The 22,378-nt window shown below is 42.3% G+C and overlaps 1 protein-coding gene across 1 annotated transcript; it reads right to left on the bottom strand.

Moving 5' to 3' along the window:
* Nucleotides 1-1,190: 1,190 nt before the first annotated feature.
* Nucleotides 1,191-19,184, bottom strand: LOC138666700 (keratin, type I cytoskeletal 19-like). The gene is made up of 9 exons (XM_069754885.1): nucleotides 18,627-19,184; nucleotides 17,319-17,401; nucleotides 15,963-16,119; nucleotides 15,615-15,776; nucleotides 10,881-11,006; nucleotides 8,941-9,173; nucleotides 6,154-6,179; nucleotides 2,556-2,632; nucleotides 1,191-1,319 (listed from the first exon to the last, which is right to left on the bottom strand). The coding sequence occupies exons 1-9, from the start codon at nucleotides 19,119-19,121 to the stop codon at nucleotides 1,191-1,193; spliced, it is 1,488 nt and encodes a 495-aa protein (XP_069610986.1). The 5' UTR covers nucleotides 19,122-19,184.
* Between the last annotated feature and the right edge of the window lie 3,194 nt (nucleotides 19,185-22,378).

The raw sequence follows: 22,378 nt of genomic DNA, 5'->3' as shown, positions 1-22,378 counted from the left end.
GCTGTTCAGGCAGAGGGAGCACACTAGTTATATCATTGCACCTTCTGCCCTGAAACGTCACAGTCAGGAAGACACCGCTGCGATAGAACAGTAAGAGGCAAGTTTCGCAAGTGCCAGGGCCCTGAGCAAGTGGGGGAGGCCGACTCGCGGGCGCCGACACTGGCACTGGGCCCCCATAGTGTGTCAGTGTCTCCGATGGTGAGCTGGCCCACTTGCGTGCTCAGGGCCCGACACTTACCCGGATATGCCTGGTGCTGGCCTTCTTCTCATCTCTCATATCATCCCTGTCTCACAACCTAGAACAGCTGCTCAGTACTTTCAATTCACTCCTCCTTTCCCCAGCTACCACTCCCTCTCCACTCATCTCAGCTGAAGACATTGCCTCATTCTTCAAGCAGAAAAATTGACAACATAAGGCAAAGCTTTTGCCTAAAGTCTTCACAGCATTTCCTCATACCTACTCAACTCTCCTCAAAACCAACTTCTCCACCATTATGGAAGATCAACTTTCCTCTTTACCAGCCAAATCACATCTCACCACCTGTGAACTTGACCCAATACTGGCACCTCTCATTCCAAATCTTACCACAGTATCCATCTCAACCCTAACCCACCTCTTCAACCTGTCACTAACAACTGGTGTCTTCCCCTCATGCTTCAAACATACTTCAATCACACCCATCCTCAAAAACCCGTCCCATGACCCATCCTCTCTGTATAGCTATTGCTCCATATCACTTCTCCCCTATTAATCAAGGTCACAGTTTCTCAATAGTGAACGTGACGTGGAAAATGTGATCTCACATTACAGAATGAGCAGCAGGTAGAAAAATTATGTAATTTAAAAAGACCGGAATGTTGTGGGGTCTCCAGTAAATATTTATCAAGCACAATGTGAGAAATCATCACTATTGCAAGAATTTATTTTATGACATTATTAAAAATACAGATTTTTTTTGTGCTTTATATTATTATTTTTGTCAGCAATATTTTTTTTTATCAGCAATCGATAATGGCAGGAGAAGAATAGGCTATAACTATATTTATGTTTATATATATACAACCGGTTTATGTAGACATACAGTAATATTCACCATGTCAACCAGTCACACTTCGTGTAAATTTTTAAATGATTTGCAATACAGATGGAATCTGACTAGTAGCCATTGTCAGTAAGTCTTAGGTAAGCATTAGAAATGTAATCTCTCAGGATATTTGTGAGTGGGGAGAAAGTTGAAGTTGCTGAGATGGTCAGATTTAACTTTTGGTTTGCTGAACTTGTGTGATTGCTTGATGACCTTTAAAATTGTTATGTTGCTCTGAAACAAAAATGAACAGTTAACAAGTTAGAGAATTACAGACAGAATTTTAACCCTATGTGCTACAGAAGTATCATTAATTTCTAATGTTGCCCAAACAGGGTCCAAATTTGGCCCTCGTGTGATATTTTGAAGTAACTGGTATTAAAAAATATATGATAATCTTCATGTCAGTCCTCATATTTCTTGACTCAAATAAGGTTTGCATACAAAAAATATGCCCCAACAACCAACAACCCTGGTGAGACATCTCAATATAATTGATGACTTAAGAGTGACCAAAGCAAATCCGTTAACACAGATAATACAACATTATCATATTCTTTCTAATGATAAATAGTTCCAACAAGTCCAATTTACAGCCCATAAATGATGAGGTTCAATGGAGATGAGATAAGATCTCCAGAAGTAACACTTTTTTTAGGTTTCCAGTAGTTTAAATAAACTCTCATTCACTTAACAAACATGTATTCATATAGAGCCTACAAAGATTGCCAAAGCCACAGAGCTTTCAAAAGAACACAAAATTCGGTGTGGTTGTCAATGACAATTACACATTTTCAAGAAACCAGGCTATATCTTAATTACTTAGACAACCATGTTTAGCAAACCAAGAAGAATTGACTTTTTATCTGTATGCTAGCTTTTGGATTTAAGTGTTGATTTCTGGTGGGTCAAGAAAACAGACTTTTGTTTGTGTAAGGCTATGTGCACACGTACAGGTTTTTTCACGCTAAAAACGCTATAAAAACTCATTAAAAATGCATATATTATGCATTCTATCATTTAGAATGCATTCTGCATGTTTTGTGCACATGGATGCGTTTTTTTCCGCGAAAAAAATGGATCGCGGTAAAAAAATGAGCATGTTCATTATTTTTGCGGATTTTCTGCGTTTTCCCCGCAATTCTATGCATTTGGGAAAAAACGCACAAAAAACTCACCAAAAACGCGTGAAAAACGCGTGAAAAACGCATCAAAATCGCGGTAAAATCGATGTAAAAACGCATGCGGATTTCTGGCAGAAATGTCCGGTTTTTGTCAGGAAAATTTCTGCAAGAAATCCTGACGTGTGCACATATCCTAAGCCTGGAATATTGGCTTTGTAAACTGATATTTGATATAGCATAGTGTGCTTTTAGCCTTGATGAATAGTGAGGTCTACTGATATGATAATTATACATTGTCTAGCCCAGATAATTTCGTTGAGGAGGAAAATCTATTCAAATAGATTACATAATCAAACAAGGTAACTTGGTTGTCACTATTCTTCTCCTTATCTGTGAGGGTGGACTGAAGGACACTGGGTAAATCTAAAAATAGGTTACATGCCTCTGTATAAAGGGACATAAGGTACCGTCACACTTTAGCGACGCTGCAGCGATACCGACAACGATCCGGATCGCTGCAGCGTCGCTGTTTGGTCGCTGGAGAGCTGTCACACAGACCGCTCTCCAGCGACCAACGATCCCGAGGTCCCCGGTAACCAGGGTAAACATCGGGTAACTAAGCGCAGGGCCGCGCTTAGTAACCCGATGTTTACCCTGGTTACCAGCGTAAAAAAACAAACAGTACATACTTACATTCAGCTGTCTGTCCCTTGCCGTCTGCTCCTGCACTGACTGCTGGCCGTAAAGTGAAAGCAGAGCACAGCCACAGCGGTGAGTCACCGCTGTGTGACTCACCGCTGTGCTGTGCTTTCACTTTCACTTTACGGCCAGCAGTCAGTGCAGGAGCAGACGGCAAGGGACAGACAGCTGAATGTAAGTATGTAGTGTTTGTTTTTTTACGCTGGTAACCAGGGTAAACATCGGGTTACTAAGCGCGGCCCTGCGCTTAGTTACCCGATGCTTACCCTGGTTACCAGCGAAGACATCGCTGAATCGGCGTCACACACGCCGATTCAGCGATGTCAGCGGGACCTCAACGATCAAAAAATGGCCCAGGCCATTCCGACACGACCAGCGATCTCACAGCAGGGGCCTGATCGCTGGTACGTGTCACACATAGCGAGATCGCTACTGAGATCGCTGTTGCGTCACAAAACTTGTGACTCAGCAGCGATCTCGCTAGCGATCTCGCTATGTGAGACGGGGGCTTAAGAGACAGAGAGACAGAGAGTGACACAGCCGGACATTCTGCAAAACACTCAATGGAAGAGAGATAGGACTGCAGCCAGTTCATCATGGCACCATCACGAGAGACACGGATCTATTATTCTATAGGAAGCAACCTAGGGGTTTCGGCTCCGATTGGAAGGATACAGATCTGCTCCATTGACCATTTTTGAACCATGGATACATTTGGAGAAAACCAGGTTTTGGACACTCTGTACGCCGGCTCCATGGAGATGTTCGAATAAGCCAGGTTGAGATTCTCATGTCAACAGGCCTTGTACTTCGTATGGACTCAATAAACTGGCATCTTCCTACACTTGCCGTTACTTCCTATTTGTGTGTGTACCACAGGTGGGGTATCCGACCCTGGGAGCTCTGACGTAACATCTGCCATTATCCGGCGAGTCAGCGGAAGGGTGAGACTCTGTAATGTGCACCATCTTGGGGTATTTTGCTGGGACTGTATGTGTTATCTTAAACACCACAAACCAAAAGAAACCCTTAAAATATACCTTTTATTAATATATTTTAACATGTCAACGTTAGTGACAATCAAAGGACTCACATATATCTGCAAAACGTCAAATGACTAAGAGTTATATTTATTAGGGAGGGAAGGGAGACTATTTTCGCCCTGGTAGGTCCTAGATGATTCCCTACCTGACTGCGGAGGTTGGCACCCTAGTTGTTGATGATATGACGCCCCCGCTCAACGTCGGTATCCCTAGAGTCCCTATATCACCCTAGCATACCAAAAGAAAGGGACACACAGAAAAACACACACACACAAATAACCGAAAAAATACCCCTAGTGGGGAGAAAAATGTCTCAGAGTGTATCAAGAACTTATCTCGTAGTACCCAAGATACTGGGTGCGCTGTCACTAAATGGTAGGGTCAGTGCCCACTTAGAGGTGTCAGTTTAAATCCTTACCTCACAGTACTGAGCCTAGAAAACGTTTTTACAGATGGGCTCCAATCAGGGACTCATATTGAGTCATTATCAGAGTCTAATAAAAAGATTTATATGTGCACGGGTACATCAAAATAGCATAATTCAAAAGCCAACACAGTATATATTCTGAATTTCCTATGTTCAAAATTTCTTTGTGCACACAATAAATACGAGTACAGTATAATAGCTCTCATAATAGTTTGCACAAATATATACTATATATCCCGACTCAGTATTAGTTCACACCAATAGGCACAATCTGATTTTCTATATAGTGGGCATACCATAAAAATCACTTTCTCCCATACTGTATATAGGTTCGAGAAGTGGGCATAAATATATTGGTTCCAGAGATCAGGCAGTCCCCTTCAAGAGTGTCAGTTTCAAACAATGGCAACAAAATATTAGCAGCCCAGAGGTCACGCTACAACTCAACCCAGAGGTATCAGCCAGGCCCACACACAGTAGCTAAATCATATGCAAACAATAATAGTTCGCCATGCTAATGTAACATTCACTGGCACTAAAAGTGGTAAAGCCATGATACTTATCAGCCAACAGTTAGGCACGTCCTAACATGTTTCCCCCTCTCAAAGTAGATGGAGGGTTCATCAGGGGAAAGAAGATGAGGGGGCTTCCATCACCCCCATGGCCGAAAGAAGAATGCAGCGTACGCCGCACACTGCATTCTTCTTTCAGCCATGGGGGTGATGGATGATTTGGAACCCCTATACACTTTTTCTTTTGAGGTTTTTTCTACATATTTTCTGCCTGTTTTGTGGTTCACTAAAGCATTGCCACACTGTTTTACCATCGTCCTGTGTTGTCTGAGTAGGGTTATGCCCATGTTAATGGGAGAGCGGGCATTAGGCGGGACGATCCCTGGTCCATGCGGTTCCAGCTAGCAGACTTGAGCACCCGCCAACCCCCTGTTTCCCCACATACATCCTACAAAAACAGCCATACCCACTACCATAATACAATGAGATAAATTTTAATATCCATATTTAATAAAAACAATTAAAAAGGGGAAAGGGAACACTCTAAACAAGGTCATCTTAAAGTGAACCTGTCACATGAATAGATTCTATTAACCCCCGCAGTTGGGAGGAAATTAACTTTATTCCTCTCGGTAGCATTCCACATCCAGTCACGGGGTGGCGCCAGCGCTGGTTCTCTCACTGCTCTGTGTATAGTGCACAGCGGCTCTAACCATACCCCCGCACTGGCTGATGGCTGCTCAGTATTAGGGCAGTTTGTCAGTCAGTGTGAGGGGAACAGTTAGAGCCACAGCTCTCTATACACAAAGCGGTGATGGAGCACGTGCCGGATCCACTCCCATTACTGAACAGGAAGGAATAAAGTTAATTTCCCCCCCGGCAGTGGGGGTCCAAGTGCCAGTGCCAGGCAGGTTCAGAACAATAATAACCTGCAGATAAACCCCATATCTGAAGGTAATAGCAATTTTTTTCACATGACAAGTTCCCTTTAAAGGGTAAATGGTCCATATATACAATTTTATGCCTTACTGTTGATCACACAATATAAATAGTTTCACAGGTTCTTGATTCAGTTAAATCCCTTTTTAAATAGGCTACATAGAGCAGGGTAAATAAAAAATGTGAAATTTAAACTGAAAATAGCAAGTAAAATTATACAGAGAATAGTCGATACATGCATAAGTTATTATGTATCTCTATCACATTGGACATTGTTACCCCGGGAGGGGAACCTAGTATTATAATTTAGAGAAAATTTCTTACCATTATCAGATTGGTGAATAGGAACGCTGTTGAGAGAGAAAACATCATATATTAGTCACATTAATACACAATATGTAAAACATTTTACTATGTGTCCTTGCATGCATTTGGCATGTCATAGACGGAAACACAAGAAACAGAGTCGCAGTTATGCATTACATTATGTATTGTAAAGATTGACCCCTATAAAACGCATACTAGCATTGTGCTCATTACTGGCACAGTGCCTACAAAAATAACTTTTAATCCATATGTAAATGAGGGGCCTTCGGTGTGCCCATGGCATGAACATGAGCTGGGTGCACTGTAACGCCTTCTCAATTGGCGTCCTTTGGACTAGCCTAGCTTGTGATGGACAGAGCTCACTCCTAGAGAGAACCCTGCCCCACGTGTGTGCACAAGCGTACTGATGGTGGCTGTACTGACCCCTCATTTGTATACGGATTAAAAGTTATTTCCACAAGCACTGTACCAGTAAGGACAGGCCCAGATGACTGTATGTGTTCCATCCGAAAAAAAATGTCTGATTATGCTAATCACACTCTGATCAAAGCTTGATCACAGCGTGATCTGTGTTTTCAAACGTGGAGAATTAAAAAACAAAAATTCTCCAACTTTTCCATTCAATTTGTCCATAAAAATCAGATCACACTCCAATGTCAACCAAGTACTGTATGTACGATGTTTTCCATGGACCCATAGACATGAATGGGTGAGTGTCATCCGATTATCAAAGGTAAAAAGTGCATGTCACAATATTTTTTTCCTCGGTCCATGGCAAAAATCAAACATGTATACTGCCTTATCGAATAACAATGGAGTGAGAAGGATCCTATGTTCTGACGGATCACACTTGGACTGGAATTATGGTCGTCTACATGAGCTTTAACAGGCAGAGTGCTAGTAAGATTTTTATAACAGTCCTCTAAATCACTCTATAGTTGGTCGAAAAGGCTTTTTGGGGCTGCAGACTACTTTTAAACCTCAATTTATCAAGCGATTTATGTTCCAAAATTTTTGTACAATTGGAAATTCTACAATTTTTTTTGAAAAGTTAGCGGAACTGAGACTGGGCATGGCCAAGTTTCATAATTTATGCCACAAAAGTGATGTAAATTAAGCCAGAGCATACCTTGCAGAGCTGCACAGCTGTCGTAAAATGAGCCAAATTCCTTAAGAGGCACACACTCCCTTCACACAGCTCTCCCTTCTTTAATATTGGAATGCAGTCATCCAGGTTTAGTGAATCTGGGGTTCCCTGCTTTTTTCTTAAAAGTTGATATGCTGATGTAACACCCCAGGTAACCGGTTGTTACAGTGATGTTGCCTTCCTTTCGGGGAGGGTGATATTATGCTTGGAGGCAAGGAGGATCCCCTTTACGAGGTAACGCACCTACATACAACACATTCTGAATCCAGGCCAGAAGGGGGAGCTCTGAACCCGAGCTCAAGGAAGCTTCCCTAGCTTTAAGTGTTCTGGTCTGGAAGAGGAGTTAGTTCAGTCTAGAGAAGAGTTTAGTCTGGAGAGACAGTGGAGGAGTGAGGACGGAGAGCAGACAGTGGGGCCATGCAGCCAGGACTGAGCTGCAGCTCTATCAAAGGAAGATAACCTGAGGGTTTGAATGTGGTGAAGCATCAGAGGAAAGAAGCAACAGGAGAAGGAAAGGGGCTCAGAGAGGAACTGTGACCGGGCACCCTCAGAGCCGAAGCGCAGGAACTGGGCACTGGGAGCCCGAGGCTGTGTTGTACTCCAGGTCGCATGGCAGAACCAGAAGGCATAGGACTTTATGTAATTTGCCTACACCCACACCTGAAGGTGCAGCAGTACACTAAGAGCCCGAGTAATGATAGAGACCCTATAAAAAGGCTCACACTGCTCATCATACAAGTAACTGTCCCTGGATAGGAGCGAGAGGACTTTGCCAGCAAGCTACAGGCAGCAGGGACCTCGCATACGAGCGTGAGTAGGAAGGCTTACGGACCTCACCTAGGAGAGGGATCTACCTTTGCCTCCAGGCCGGCCGATCCATATCACCACCTGTGCCTGGTACCCTGGATTGTGGACTGCTACCATCAGTAAACCAGGTAAAGACATTACAACTCTGTGTCCTCCATTTAATTGCCGGCATATACCATCTCTGCCCAGCACACAGGGAGCCCTGGGGACCCCGCTTCACCTGTGGGAAGCGTCACCATCTATGCTGCAGTAACACCACCCCAGAGGACCCCTTTAAGCAGCGTCGGTCCCCTCTGACCGAGAACCACAGGTGGCATCATGAAGACAAACTTTAATACAAACCCCTTAAAAGACTTTTCCCTTCAGCCCTTGTCGCAGCCACTGTGACCTCCCCTTTAAGTGTGACTGGACCCTGTACCAAGTATCCCCATTGCCCTGGTGGGCAACTCACTGACAACCCCTTTAAAGGAATTGTCCACCACTGGAAAACCCTTTCTTAGCAGTTCTATCGTCTAATTTAAAATAAAAAAAATGCATACAGACTTCCCAGGCCGGCACCCTTCCTCTGATTGCAGGAAGTCTGCTCTGACAGAATAGAATGCGATCAATGGCCGCTGATTGGCTAAAGTAGTTAAGTAACATAATAATTTCATGTGACCTCCAAAAGACAAACGCACTGCAATTGTACTGGTCCAGGAGGTAAGTATGCATGGTTTTCTAGGATTGATAGAGGAGCTGTTAAGAAGGGGATATATGGGAGTGGACAACCCCTTTAACTCCAAACATAAATGGAAAAAAAACTTATAGTAATAATTGTTTTCAGCCTTCACCTTTTCATATGCTGCAAGTCATGACCTTCTATAAGACGTTTGTATGTGGCAATCTCCATTTCCAGGTGGTTCTTCTGGTCCATAAGCTGTTTGAATGCAATATTTTGCTGTTCCAATTCAGACCGTATCTGTCCCAATTCAAGCTCCACATGGTTGATCAGGCATTGTAACTGGGACAGTTGGGAGCCGTAACTGGATTCAATCTCATTAAGGGATTCATCAAGAGCCGATTTCTGAGGAAGAAAAGTGAAGTTTTTAGACTACTGGCAATCACTAAAAACCTTGTCAAGGTTATTGTCTTTTGAAACTACACAGAAAATGATGACAGTTAAGGCTACTTTCACACTGGCGTTTTTTGCAATATGTCGCAATGCGTCGTTTAGGGGAAAAAACGCATCCTACAAAGTTGTTTGCAGGATGCGTTTTTGCCCCATTGATTAACATTAGCGACACATTGCGGCGCATTGACACACATTGCAACCGTCGTGCGATGGTTGCACCTTGTTGTGGCGGACCGCCGGGAGCAAAAAACGTTACATGTGACGTTTTTTGCTGCCGACGGACCGCTTTTTCCGACCGCGCATGCGCGGCCGGAACTCCGCCCCCACCTCCCCGCACCTTACAATGGGGCAGCGGATGCGCAGGAAAAATGCATCCGCTGCCTCCGTTGTGCCTCCGTTTCACTGCTAGCGTCGGAACGAGTCCGACGCTAGTGTGAAAGTAGCCTTACACATTCAACGATTTCAGCATCAATATGTCAATCATAGCGATGTACATGATGTCAAATCTGGAGATCAAGGGGCTAACTTCCAGGATATCGGCAAAAGGAGTGTAATTGAGTAGATACATCCAGTACAGGGACAGACTTATGTAGATGGTGCACAAGGGGCCAGAAGGGAAATGTGACCCTCTCTGCCAGAAATGGGCCACCAGTGGCTTACTAGTATACGAGAGTATGAATTTCTGACTATGGAAGATATTTCTTTTGAATGAAGGATTTCACCAAGAGTCAGTACTAGGCCAATAAAATGTAAAAAAGTGGCTTGGGTGTATTGTCAGCGTCCCTTGTAAGGCATGTGTCCAGTTTGTGAGGGGGTCGTGTGCAGCAGGGACGGTGATCAGGGCGTGGAATCCATTTAATTCTTGCTCATTCTACTACAGTGTGCAGAAGATATTCTATGTGTGAGAAGGTTATGTAGATGGCATGTGTTTTATGCTTAAGTGGCACGCGTGACGTGTCCAACATGGGAATGACACATATGTGGCATGTGCCCAGTGTTTAGGAGTCCAGCATTTTAATGGAAACCACATACACCTCTTACCCAAGGGCTCTCTTCAGCCAATGTCAGCCCCTGATCACACATTTGATACATAATCTATGGTAAAGATTATCCACTACTCGGTCAACTTTTTCTAAATCCCTATGCCTCTCCTGATGAAAATAATAACACCTATACTTATCTCAGGTGCCGGCACCTTTCCAGCAGTGATGGTACTCGCTCTCCCAGGCCTCACATGACATTATGATGTCACGCAATCCCTGCGGCCAAATCAGCACTGTTTTCACTACCCCATCCTTCAGACATAATTGAAATCTGGAAGAAGCAAGACAGCAACTGCAGCTCCGACTTCCTACGGGTGTCTGCTTTTTCCGAAGGATTGGACAGTGAAGCCAATAATGATCGGGAGCAAGTATGATGTCATGCAAGCCCCGGGAGAGCCCGTGCCGATCCTGCTCGAATGGCATTGGCACTGGAGGTAAGTGTAGGTTATTATTTTACTCGGGAGAACATTGAGTAGTGAACAACCCCTTTAATATCCAGTGTGTAAAGAAAAAAAAGTCTTTATTTCCAATGTTAGTGTACAAGGGACATGGTTATAATAGATTTTCGTCGTCAAGTTTTCAATAAGCTTATAAGACTTGATAATTAAGGTCATACCATGCTGAGTTGACTTTGCAGTTCGATTTCTAAAGTTTGAACATTACGCTTTAACTCAATTAGGTCACCAGAAACTGTCTGCAGCTGCTCTGCCCCAGAAATCATCTCTCGATTCAGTTCTTCAGTCTGCAATAATAATAATAAAGACAAGATGGACATAAGGAAAACATGAGCTATGTATGTTGTATGAGTAGTGAGAGGTCAGGGCCAGGGGCGAAACTCTGAGCTTCGATTCCATAAATGGAATCTGTCAGCAGATTTTTGCTATGTAATCTGTTAGCACCGTGATGTAGGGAAAGTGTCTTTACTGGGCTGTGTTTTGCTTATTCAATACAATCAGTGTTTTGTCAGCAGGAGATTATCACTACAGGACAACTAGCCTCCTGCATTCTTGTCTAACCTCTCCGCAATTACTGATTTGCAGCTTTCTGTCACTATACAATGTATATACAAACTGCCAATCAGTGGTGTGAATGAGGTTATACAGGGCTCAACATCTCAGCTCTGTTAGATCTACAAAAGAGAAAACTGCTGCACCCAGTAAACTAAATACACATCACTGGAATCAGAGTCTCTGTCGTCACCTCATGCTGATATCAGGTTACATAGCGAAAACCTGCTAACAGATACTCTTTAATGGCTGCCTTGAGCTTACGCAGGATAAGCACAGCGCACTCATGACAGGATAGAGCAGAAAGGGGTTAATTTTGTTTTGGAATGTGGCTTGAGAGGGCTTAGATTTTGAGTGAAAGACGACAAGCAGGGTGGTCGGTAAGGTAAGGTTCGTGGGTGTGGCTAATAGAGGGTTCACATAGATGATTTTTCCCGGCTAAGACACCATTTTACAGTCAGAACTAGGGTTGCGCGAAACGGGTCGGCCATTTTCAGAAGTCGCCGACCTTTGGCAAAGTCGGGTTTCATGAAACCCGACCCGATACCTGTGTGGGGTCGGCCATGATGTTGGCGATCTTCGCGCAAAAGTCGCGTTTCATTCCGATACCGCAAGTATCGGATATCGACCGATATTTGTGGTATCGGAATCCATATTTATGTGTAAAATAAAGAATAAAAATAAAAAATAGGGATATTCTCACCCTCGGACGCGCCCTGGTACTAACCGCTGTAACCGGCAGCTTCCATTCCTAAGAATGAGCGCGTGAAAGACCTTCGATGACATCGTGGCTTGTGATTGGTCGCGTGAGCGGTCACATGAGCGGTCACGCGACCAATCACAAGCCGCGACGTCATCGAAGGCCCTTCACGCGCTCATTCTTAGGAAGGAAGGCTGCCAGTTAGTACCAGGGCGCGTCCGAGGGTGAGTATATCCCTATTTTTTATTTTTATTCTTTATTTTACACATAAATATGGATCCCAGGGCCTGAAGGAGAGTTTCCTCTCCTTCAGACCCTGGGAACCATTAGTTTCCCATTGCACTGCATTGGGTTTCGTGTTTCGGCCGACCCCGACCCCGACTTTTTAATAGGATCGGCCGATTTCACTCGACCCGACTTTTGAGAATGTCGGGTTTCGTGAAACCCGACCCGACCCTAAAAAAACAAAAGTCGCTCAACCCTAGTCAGGACTATTGATGTCCCACCCGCCCTTACTGGCATCATAGCGTAAAATGTTTTTTAGGTCTGGGGGATAATTTAGGGTATATAGGAGTTATTAGTAGTTTTAGGCATTTAATGATAGAGCTGTTAAGTGTTGTACACTGTGGCTGGTCCTTGGTAACAAGAAGCGGCTCCTGTCACAACACAGCTGTCTGGTAACTCGGGACCAGGGGCTTCTTCCCTATCCCTAAAACTAGGGGGCACCCTAGCTTGCCATACTCCATGGTATACTTCTGAAGGTGAAGATGCCGGGGCCTCCACCCTTACCTTATCTCCTGGGTTAGCCCTCCGTCTGTTCTCTTCCCCCACCCAGGGAAGAGGGGTGCTACTGTGCACTATAGTACACCAACCCGACAAACAAGGCAACACAAACAAGAGTAAACAGAAAACTCCAGGCATACAAAATATTCACTCACATTTAACAGTGACATGCACCGAGGCGTGGAGCAAGGGAATAAACCAAAATAGAGAAGGATAAGGAGTTGCCACTCATACAAACTAAACAACAGTCACAGATAACTCCTCCAACTCTCCTTCTCATAAGAACTCCTCTCCCTCCGTTACCCATGCAGCAAATGCTTACTCTAACAAGGATTTGTAACAGAGTCGCTAAGATTATAAAAGGGGAAAAATTGGCTAACCGAGCTCAGCTGTGAGCACGGGGATTTCCAAAATGTCCAATTAACCCCTGTTCTGCCAGAGAAGTGCTTCTTCTCAACGCCGGACTAGGAGCAATCAGACGCTGTGGTTTTCTGGCTCCACACTGTCGTGTCGTGAGGTTTAACAATGATAAATGTAAGGTTATACACATGGGAAGAGGGAATCAATATCACCATTACACACTGAACGGGAAACCACTGGGTAAATCTGACAGGGAGAAGGACTTGGGGATCCTAGTTAATGATAAACTTACCTGGAGCAGCCAGTGCCAGGCAGCAGCTGCCAAGGCAAACAGGATCATGGGGTGCATTAAAAGAGGTCTGGATACACATGATGAGAGCATTATACTGCCTCTGTACAAATCCCTAGTTAGACCGCACATGGAGTACTGTGTCCAGTTTTGGGCACCGGTGCTCAGGAAGGATATAATGGAACTAGAGAGAGTACAAAGGAGGGCAACAAAATTAATAAAGGGGATGGGAGAACTACAATACCCAGATAGATTAGCGAAATTAGGATTATTTAGTCTAGAAAAAAGACGACTGAGGGGCGATCTAATAACCATGTATAAGTATATAAGGGGACAATACAAATATCTCGCTGAGGATCTGTTTATACCAAGGAAGGTGACGGGCACAAGGGGGCATTCTTTGCGTCTGGAGGAGAGAAGGTTTTTCCACCAACATAGAAGAGGATTCTTTACTGTTAGGGCAGTGAGAATCTGGAATTGCTTGCCTGAGGAGGTGGTGATGGCGAACTCAGTCGAGGGGTTCAAGAGAGGCCTGGATGTCTTCCTGGAGCAGAACAATATTGTATCATACAATTATTAGGTTCTGTAGAAGGACGTAGATCTGGGTATTTATTATAATGGAATATAGGCTGAACTGGATGGACAAATGTCTTTTTTCGGCCTTACTAACTATGTTACTATGTTACTATGATAACCCCGTGTAACCTCGGTAACCCCATAACAGTACCCCCTCTTCTACTTGGGACCTCTGTAACCTGAGGACCAGACCTATTGGGGTGTGCCACGTGAAAAGCTTGGATCGGTGTGGCTTCATGAGCATCAGATGCTGGTACCCCCATCCTCTTCTCAGGACTGTACCCCCTCCAATGTGCCAGATAATGAAGCGACATGCAAACAACACGAGAATCCAAGATCTTTGCAATCTGAAACTCCAAATTTCCATCGACAATGACAGGAGACGGTGGTAGAGATGATACTACTGAAGATGCAATGTATTTTTTGAGGAGAGATCAATGGAATACATTATGGATCCTAAAGGTAGGTGGTAAAGCAAGGCGAATTTCTATGAGATTGACAATGGCTACGATCTTATAAGGACCAATAAACCTGGGACCCAGTTTCCAAAACGGAACCTCAGCTTAATGTTCCTAGAGGACAGCCACACCAAGTCACCAAGACATAAGTCCGGACCCACCAAACATCTCCGATCAGCCACACTCTCATATGAACTCCTCTCCCTCCATTAGCCATGCAGCAAATGCTTGCTCTGACAAGGATTTGCAGCAGAGCCCAGATTATAAAGGGGAAAGGAGTGGCTAACCGAGCTCAGCTGTGAGCACAGGGATTTCTGACTTGGCCAATTAACCCCTGTTCTGACAGAAGAAATCAACACATTTAAAATGAAAGAGAAGTGCTTCTTCTCAGCGCCGGAGTAGGAGCAATCAGATGCTGTGGTATTCTGGCTCCACACTGTCGTGATAACCCCGTGACAGCTCCATTTCATATCTATTGGCACATACCAGTTTTGATGATTAACTGATATATAATTATCTCCTTTAAGGGGCAGACCCTGGGGAATGAGGTTTGAGGATCCGATGGCTATGGAAATGAAATCCGTTGTGCACCAATGTAGCTGGTCGGAGGTTTTAGCGGCTAGTGGTGGAGGCTAACGCCGCACATATTTGTGCTCATTGGCGTATATGTGGAGATGTATACATAGTTCTGTGGCTTGGTAGATAATGAGAAAGTCATTTTTGCCAAGGACTTGACCTACAGGGTATTTATATGTGTGTGTAGTTTTTTATATTTATGTGTTCTCAGTTTATTTATTCTTCCTCCTTCAAGCTCTGCACTTATAATGTCATGCAACACTTGTACGAACATTTTTAATGTTGCATTTATAACACAGTTGTCTTCCTATGTGGCAGATGGGCCTTTAAAGAGGCTGTCAGTCCAAGCTGTGAGCTGTATCTTTGCTATAATTTGTAAAGCATAGATTGCCATAAGTTAAATCAAAAACAGACCTTGTGTTGTGCTACACATGTCCACCCCAGAAACCATATGTGTGCTCAGATCACATTTTTCATACTCACGGCAGTTTATACTCACATTTCTATTCTTATAGACAGGATTGAATTTTATACTACAGGCAGTTAAACTTTACCCATATACTATGCCAAATGGGCTTCAGGGGCCTGACACTTTTTTTACCCTTGCAAGGAAGATCTCTTCAACTTCTCGGAGATTTCTTTCCAGCAGTTTTTCATATTGTTGTCGGATTTCTGACAACACACTGTTCAGATCCACAGATGGAGCAGCATTAACTTCAACGCTGACCCTGGCACCCAGCTGTGTACGTAGACAGTTTACTTCCTATAAGAAAAAAAAAAGTAATAATTGACTGTATTGAGGAAAATAATAGAAATCTGCTATGAAACTGCAACCAAATCATCTAATTTTCCTCAAAGAATATACCAAAAGATGTCTGACAGTCCTCTTAGACATGAAAATTCAAAAGTAATTTCCACGTCAAACCTCTTACTCCACACTATAATTTACCTCCTCATGGTTCTTCTTCAGTTCTTGAAGTTCATCCTCAAGGTTTTGAACAGACATCTCTAGGTCACATGTCTCCATGCTAAGTCTATCTAAAACTTTTCGGAGGCCTTTGACGTCGGACTCAATGTGTTTTTTCAGACTCATTTCCAACTCAAGCCTAATGCATGGAAAAAATACACAGTATATCACTTAATATCAATATCAGGAATTGTTAAAGGTAGAAAAACTGCCACTTACGAGAACATAGGAGTCCAGTGGGCAGTCTAACTCCTTGTGCATACAGAGGTAGCTTTTAATCATTGAGTAAGACCACCTTCTGGGTATCTGAGCCCAGAATCAACTTGCATTAAAAAAAAATGAAGAAATAAAAAGCTACCGTATACTTAAAAATAGTAAAGCTGGGGAGACAAAAAGCTCAAATATGGTCTTATCTGAGAGACAAGTGGTATAAGTTGTGATAAGTATGCTCACCTGATAGGGTTGCGATAGTAACAGTACCTATAGAAGCATGTAAAAGGCTTCAGCAGGACCACCAAGGAGATACGATGTAATGAATGAGGAATACGGTGGTTCATAGTCCCGCTGCCCAAGGTTCCAGAAATACGACAACACATGGAGGTGAAGCATGAGTACAGTTTATTTGTCAACACGTTTAACGCTTTTCAAACCTCTTCTTCAGGATGAAACCATTGTGGTTTCATCCTGATGAAGAGGTTTGGAAACCTTGAAACACATTGAGAAATAAACCGCATTCGTGCTTCACCTCCGTAGACTTTGAAGCACCGTAATCCTCATTCATTGCAAAAAGCTATACTTAGCATTTTCGGCGCTAAACTATACTGACCAAAAATATAAGCGCAACACTTTTGTTTTTACTTCCATTTTTCATGAGCTGAGCACAACGATCTAAGATTTTTTCTATGTACACAAGGAGCCTTTTTCTCTCAAATATTGTTCACAAATTTATTGTGGCCACCCTGTGCAATGATAACGCTGTTTACTCAGCATCTTGATATGCCACCCCTGTGAGGTGTATGGATTATGTTGGTAAAGGAGAAGAGCTCACTAACACAGATTTAGGCAAAATTGTGAACAATATTTGAGAGAAAAAGGCCTTTTGTACATAGAAAAGTCTTAGGTCTTTGAGTTCAGCTCATGCAAAAATGGGAGCAAAAGCAAAAGTGTTGTGTTTATATTTTTGTTCAGTATATCTACTGCATAAGTCTACTCAGCTCTGCTCCTCTTATTCTGTGAAATGTTACCCACAGACGGGATACCATGTTCATCATTACAAGCTCCCTTTAAGGACAAAATTCTTAGCATCTCATTATAAATTCTATTTTTTTTTAATCTTACTTGTTCCTAAAGTCATCTGCAGCTAGTTTTGCATTGTCCATGTCCAGGAAAATTTTGGCATTTTCTGAATGGAATGCCGGAATCTATAAAATAATGTACATGCAGGTCAAGGAATTCGATATTTACATGTTATGTTACCTTAAAAGAACAATACATTGATTTTAATAACTTATGTACAGTAGTTTAAGTGCTTTACAAGAACTCCATGATCCAGTCTTCATCTCACATATAAATCAAAACACTACAGGATCTACCAGAATAAATTCATGGAAATTTGTTCAGACACACTATAGGACAATAACAATGTGAAGAGGTTATGATAAAGCATGAAACTTCAAGAGTTTTCAGATGCCTCTAACTGTTCCTGCATCCTACCCGAATACATATAATATTATTATATATTTATGTAAAAAAATCTAAAAACGGAATGTATGTATTACCCATACGCAACAGTTTAAATTGAGAAGATCCAGCTAGTGTATAGAATCTTACATTCATTGCTCCATGAGAAACATGCAAAATAGCTCTCCCCCAGAAGCAAGAAAACATTATTAACAACACTAAGGCTAGGTTCACATTTCGTTCCTTGACTACGTTAAACGGACTACGTTGCACAGCGGCATAACGCCCACAATGGGTGTGCGCTAGCGATGTGTCGTCATTTGAGTGACGGACCCGAGACGCTGGCTGCAGCGTTTCCGGGTCCGTCACTGCTAGCGTTGATGGAGCTAGCAGATGCTCCATCTGCGCTAGCGTGATGTAGCGCAGGCACTTGCGCTAGCAGCAGCCAGTTAACGTATGTGTTGAACGGGCTGCTGCTAACGCAATGTGAACCTAGCCTAAGATATTCACCTAAATACCTTAAGCACTCATATGCTTGAGTTGATATTATTTCCCCTCTATGCAGTAGATACAGTATTTCCATTGTAAGGTAACACAACAAATAGAATATTTTCTGTCAAATAAAATTTTAGCAAATTCTACCTAAACATGGCATAATCTGTAGACACCCATGGAGGTGCAGAGGGTTCCTAGGTTCAAATCCAACCAAGGGCATGTAGATTATACATTCTCCCTGTGAATAAAATACGTTTCCTATTATCTTGTTTTCCCTTCACACTTATAGGTGAATGGGTTTTGCTTTCTATGAAGTTGTTCCTATTTTCTATATTTCTCTGGTGGGAAAATTATAAAATAAAATCAACTCTATTTAAGACAAGGACTGATGGGAATCCCTTACAGCATATATGGTGGCACTATTTAATCAACAAGAAATAAAGAATAAGAGAGTGTAATTGATCAAATCACCTGTTTTTGGAGCTCCTGAATGGTTTTCAAGTAATTGCTGAAGTCAGGCAAACCGTCAGGCTGGTTCTTCTCATACCATTGTCGAATGCTCCTCTCCAGTTGACTGTTTTCTTTCTCCAAGGAACTTACTTTTTCCAAATATGAAGCCAACCGATTGTTTAGTTGCTGCATAGTTTCCTTCTCATTGAAGCAGAAAAGTCCATCATATTTTAATACATTGTGAGCCCCATTGTTGACGGACTGATTTCCATGGACATATAAAGACGTAATTCTAGAGTTCCACCCTTGAGTGAAGTTATTGGAGATACTAATGCCTTTTCCTCCTGATCCACCATGAACACTAGGAGCTCTGAAATGACGTCCATGACGGACTTGATGGCTTGTCCCTTGGTGAGAGCTAAAAGTTGTTGTCTGATGAACAGGTATATTTTGAGCTGATGTTTGGCAGCCTCCTTGGAGTGATTCAGATTTAACCTGCTTGGTAGTTTGAGTCATGATGGAATTAGAATGAAGGCTACTGTGGATAGAGGCACACGTTATGCTGTAGCTTGAGTTAGAAAGTCTAGTTGATTTTTGAAGTGGAGAAGCTTTTATAAAGCATCAAAGATGTTGTTAACTGAATGCTATTGTTATGAAGCAGTAAAAGGCTTCCATCACGGAATAATATAAATGTAGAGTCATTGATGAAATCCTGTTTATTCATTGTGTTGGTGCACTTTGACACACCCTAAATGTATGACTTGTTTACAAACCATGGTAGTCATGGGGTCTTTGTCGTTAGTCACAATGTACTATAAAAAATAATTACAATTTTAAGATATACTATAAATGTAAATTATAATATGCATGTACTTTAGACAAAGAAACGTCTACATTTGAAAACCACTAGTAAGTGTAATAAATGTACTACAATAACTAAACATGTTTTGTATAAATGGTCAGTATGACCTTGTTTTACATAAAATTTTGAAAAATATTTTTGGAATTAGTCATCAATAGCTGATGCTGTCTGATTCCTTACTGCTCTGCTAATCAGCTAAATAGAGGGACCAAGGCTTCTTAGCAAGCACCTTACCTTTTCTTTAAATCTAGAACTGTCTAATCCACCATAATCAGACTCAGCTTCCAAGAGCTGCAGTACCAGGGACAGCCATAAACAAAATAATGGTACTGTGCACAGCTCCAGCTCGCTGAATCTCTGTATTCTCTTCATTCTGCTTTTTAAGCAACAGAAATCAGTTCCAAACACAAATTCAATGACCTGATAGGGTCATTGAATCTGATGAAATTTCAATCTTAAAACATTCCCAATGGTTCGTAACTCCGACAGCTTAGCAAATTAATTGTTTCATTTACTAAGTTGTGGTCCTATGTTTGTAACTCTTTAACTCTTCAACAATCTTTAACAGGCTTGCACAGTTTGATAAACCACAATGTTGGAAACCTCAGAATCTCTAACTTATCCCAATCATTTATTTGAATTTCGGTAGACCAGATGCCTCCAAAATTTCGTTCTCTGTTCAGCAGTTTGTACCAGGTGACCAAGTTGTCTTTTACTACAACAGGATAGCTAGGAAATTGGGTGCAAAGTGAATTGTCACCAATGTGGATGGTCTGCAGTTTCTATTAAACATGAGTTTTCCCTAGAAGCCAACTGCCTTTACATTGGTCTCATTCTGTCTCTTTCTGGATCCTGGAAAGGTAAGAAGAAAGGGGGGTGCTGTATCGCCAATATTTTTGGAAAGTAAAAAGCAGTAAGCTACTCACTTTTTGAGATATGCAAGGAATAGGTACAGCTCTACTTTGAGAGTGGCTGTTTTTTGGAACACAACCCAGCAGGTGTGAGATGCTACACTTCATACCCCTAGCATGTGGTGACTAGGTCTAAGTGGTAGTACTTGTTCAATTCACCTGCAGCACTACCACAGGGAAAATTAAGAATTGCAAAATTGTTGAAATCAAAAGACTATGGTTATTGAGATCAAAAGACCATTGGCCTGATTCAACAAGACTGGACTTGTTCATGCCGAATTTGATGAGGAAAAGTTCTGATTCATGAAGAGGTGCACACCTGTTCATGAATTTAGAGGATCTGACAAGTAGTGAGTGCCTCCATGTGCTACATCAGAAATCTTACTCCAGGCAGGTACTAAAGTGAGATCTCAGGAGTAAAAAATGCCTCTGATCATCCTGAAATAGATGAGCTGTGGAATTCCATCCCTGCCGCGCCCTAGCTCTACCTACTTTGTCAGAGATGGGAGAAACTGGCTTGGAAACTCCAAAAGTAGCAAAATTTTGGCATATCTTCAAGTTGCAAGCCCTAAGTATAGACAGTCCAGGCCCACCAATGTGAGAGATGTTCTTTGCAGAAATGTTTTTCCTTGGTTAAAAGATGAGGGTTTTCATGGAGGATATCCTCTTTATTAATGTATAATTTACTAATAGTAAATTGATGTATACAATTACATTTTATAAGCCTCATGACCCATTAGTATCCATGCTTTATAGACAGTGAGAGATCTGAAGGTACTTCATGGGGACCTATAACTGCAAGACCTAAGTGCCAATATAAATATATTCTTTATAGATTATTCAAAAGCAAATCACAGCTATATATGTTGTATGTAGATTCCCAGCAGCTCAAACATCTCTCAAATTAGTTGATATTCATAGGAACCCAAGAACAACACATTTTTGTGAAATTGAATATTCTTTTAGCTATAGGAGTTTAACCCGGGTTTTGATGGTAGCCACAGGCAAGGCACTTTACATGAAAGTGTGGGTCCTGCTTGGTCATGTTGACTGGGGCTGTGAGGGACTTAAGCTCATGCCAGCAGCGTAGAATCACCAGGACCAGATATTTCACAGTTCAATGGGGGAGACCACAATTCAAAGTGTTTACTCAACAATATCTCATTAAGGGTTGTATACAAGAAATAGCAGGGTTGTAGCTGTTTTTCTTTGACCCAAAAGTTAGATTGCCGGATCATCAGTGAGGCAATTAAGAAATTAGGCCCTCCAAAATAGCAAGCACTCAGAGAAAAAGAAAGAAGACTTGTTGTGTGGAAAACGATTCTGTTTATTCCTCTGATGAGCAAGTCTCCTTACTTGCTCTTCGGTTGCACTTCCTTTTTCCTCCACTACTGGTGCCATGGAACCCTTGCACTCAGGACCCCCCAGTCCCATGTACTCAGTTATATTTAGGCCTATTACCTTCTGTATTTCCATTCCACGTGTTTGTGACTCGGCGTCCTCTCTAAGGACTCTTCTCTGGAAGGCCCCTCTGTCTCTTTTGGTCACACTTTTTAGGATCTCACTATCTCCCGCCTTTAGTCTTCTCTAACTCAGGGACACCCTTTCATGCAGCTATGTTCACTTCGTGCTCCAGACCCTATCTGACTACCTAACAAGAATAAGTCGCTCTCTTTAACAATAACTCCATCCTTGTGGGCTAGTCCAAACATTAACTTTATCTTACCCTATTGTCATTACCTATGCTACAGCCAATTATCTTCATCCTTATACTGCCTGCCCTATAACACTATTCCTTACATTATGCATCCTACAGTTTACATGACTAAAATTACACAATATCTACAAAAGATGCAAGACATTATTCACACTACAATACAACATATAACATGATTGGTGTCTCCAGGGGGAGGAACGTGATAGCATAGTCCACCACCCTTACAAGAGCATACTTTCCTCATCAGATTGTCACACAATACTTCCACCACATTGAGCACATG

Source organism: Ranitomeya imitator, chromosome 2 (assembly GCF_032444005.1).
Source record: "Ranitomeya imitator isolate aRanImi1 chromosome 2, aRanImi1.pri, whole genome shotgun sequence".
NCBI lineage: Eukaryota > Metazoa > Chordata > Amphibia > Anura > Dendrobatidae > Ranitomeya > Ranitomeya imitator.
The sequence above is the reverse complement of the archived record's forward strand: the minus strand, read 5'-3'. Positions and strand labels throughout refer to the sequence as shown.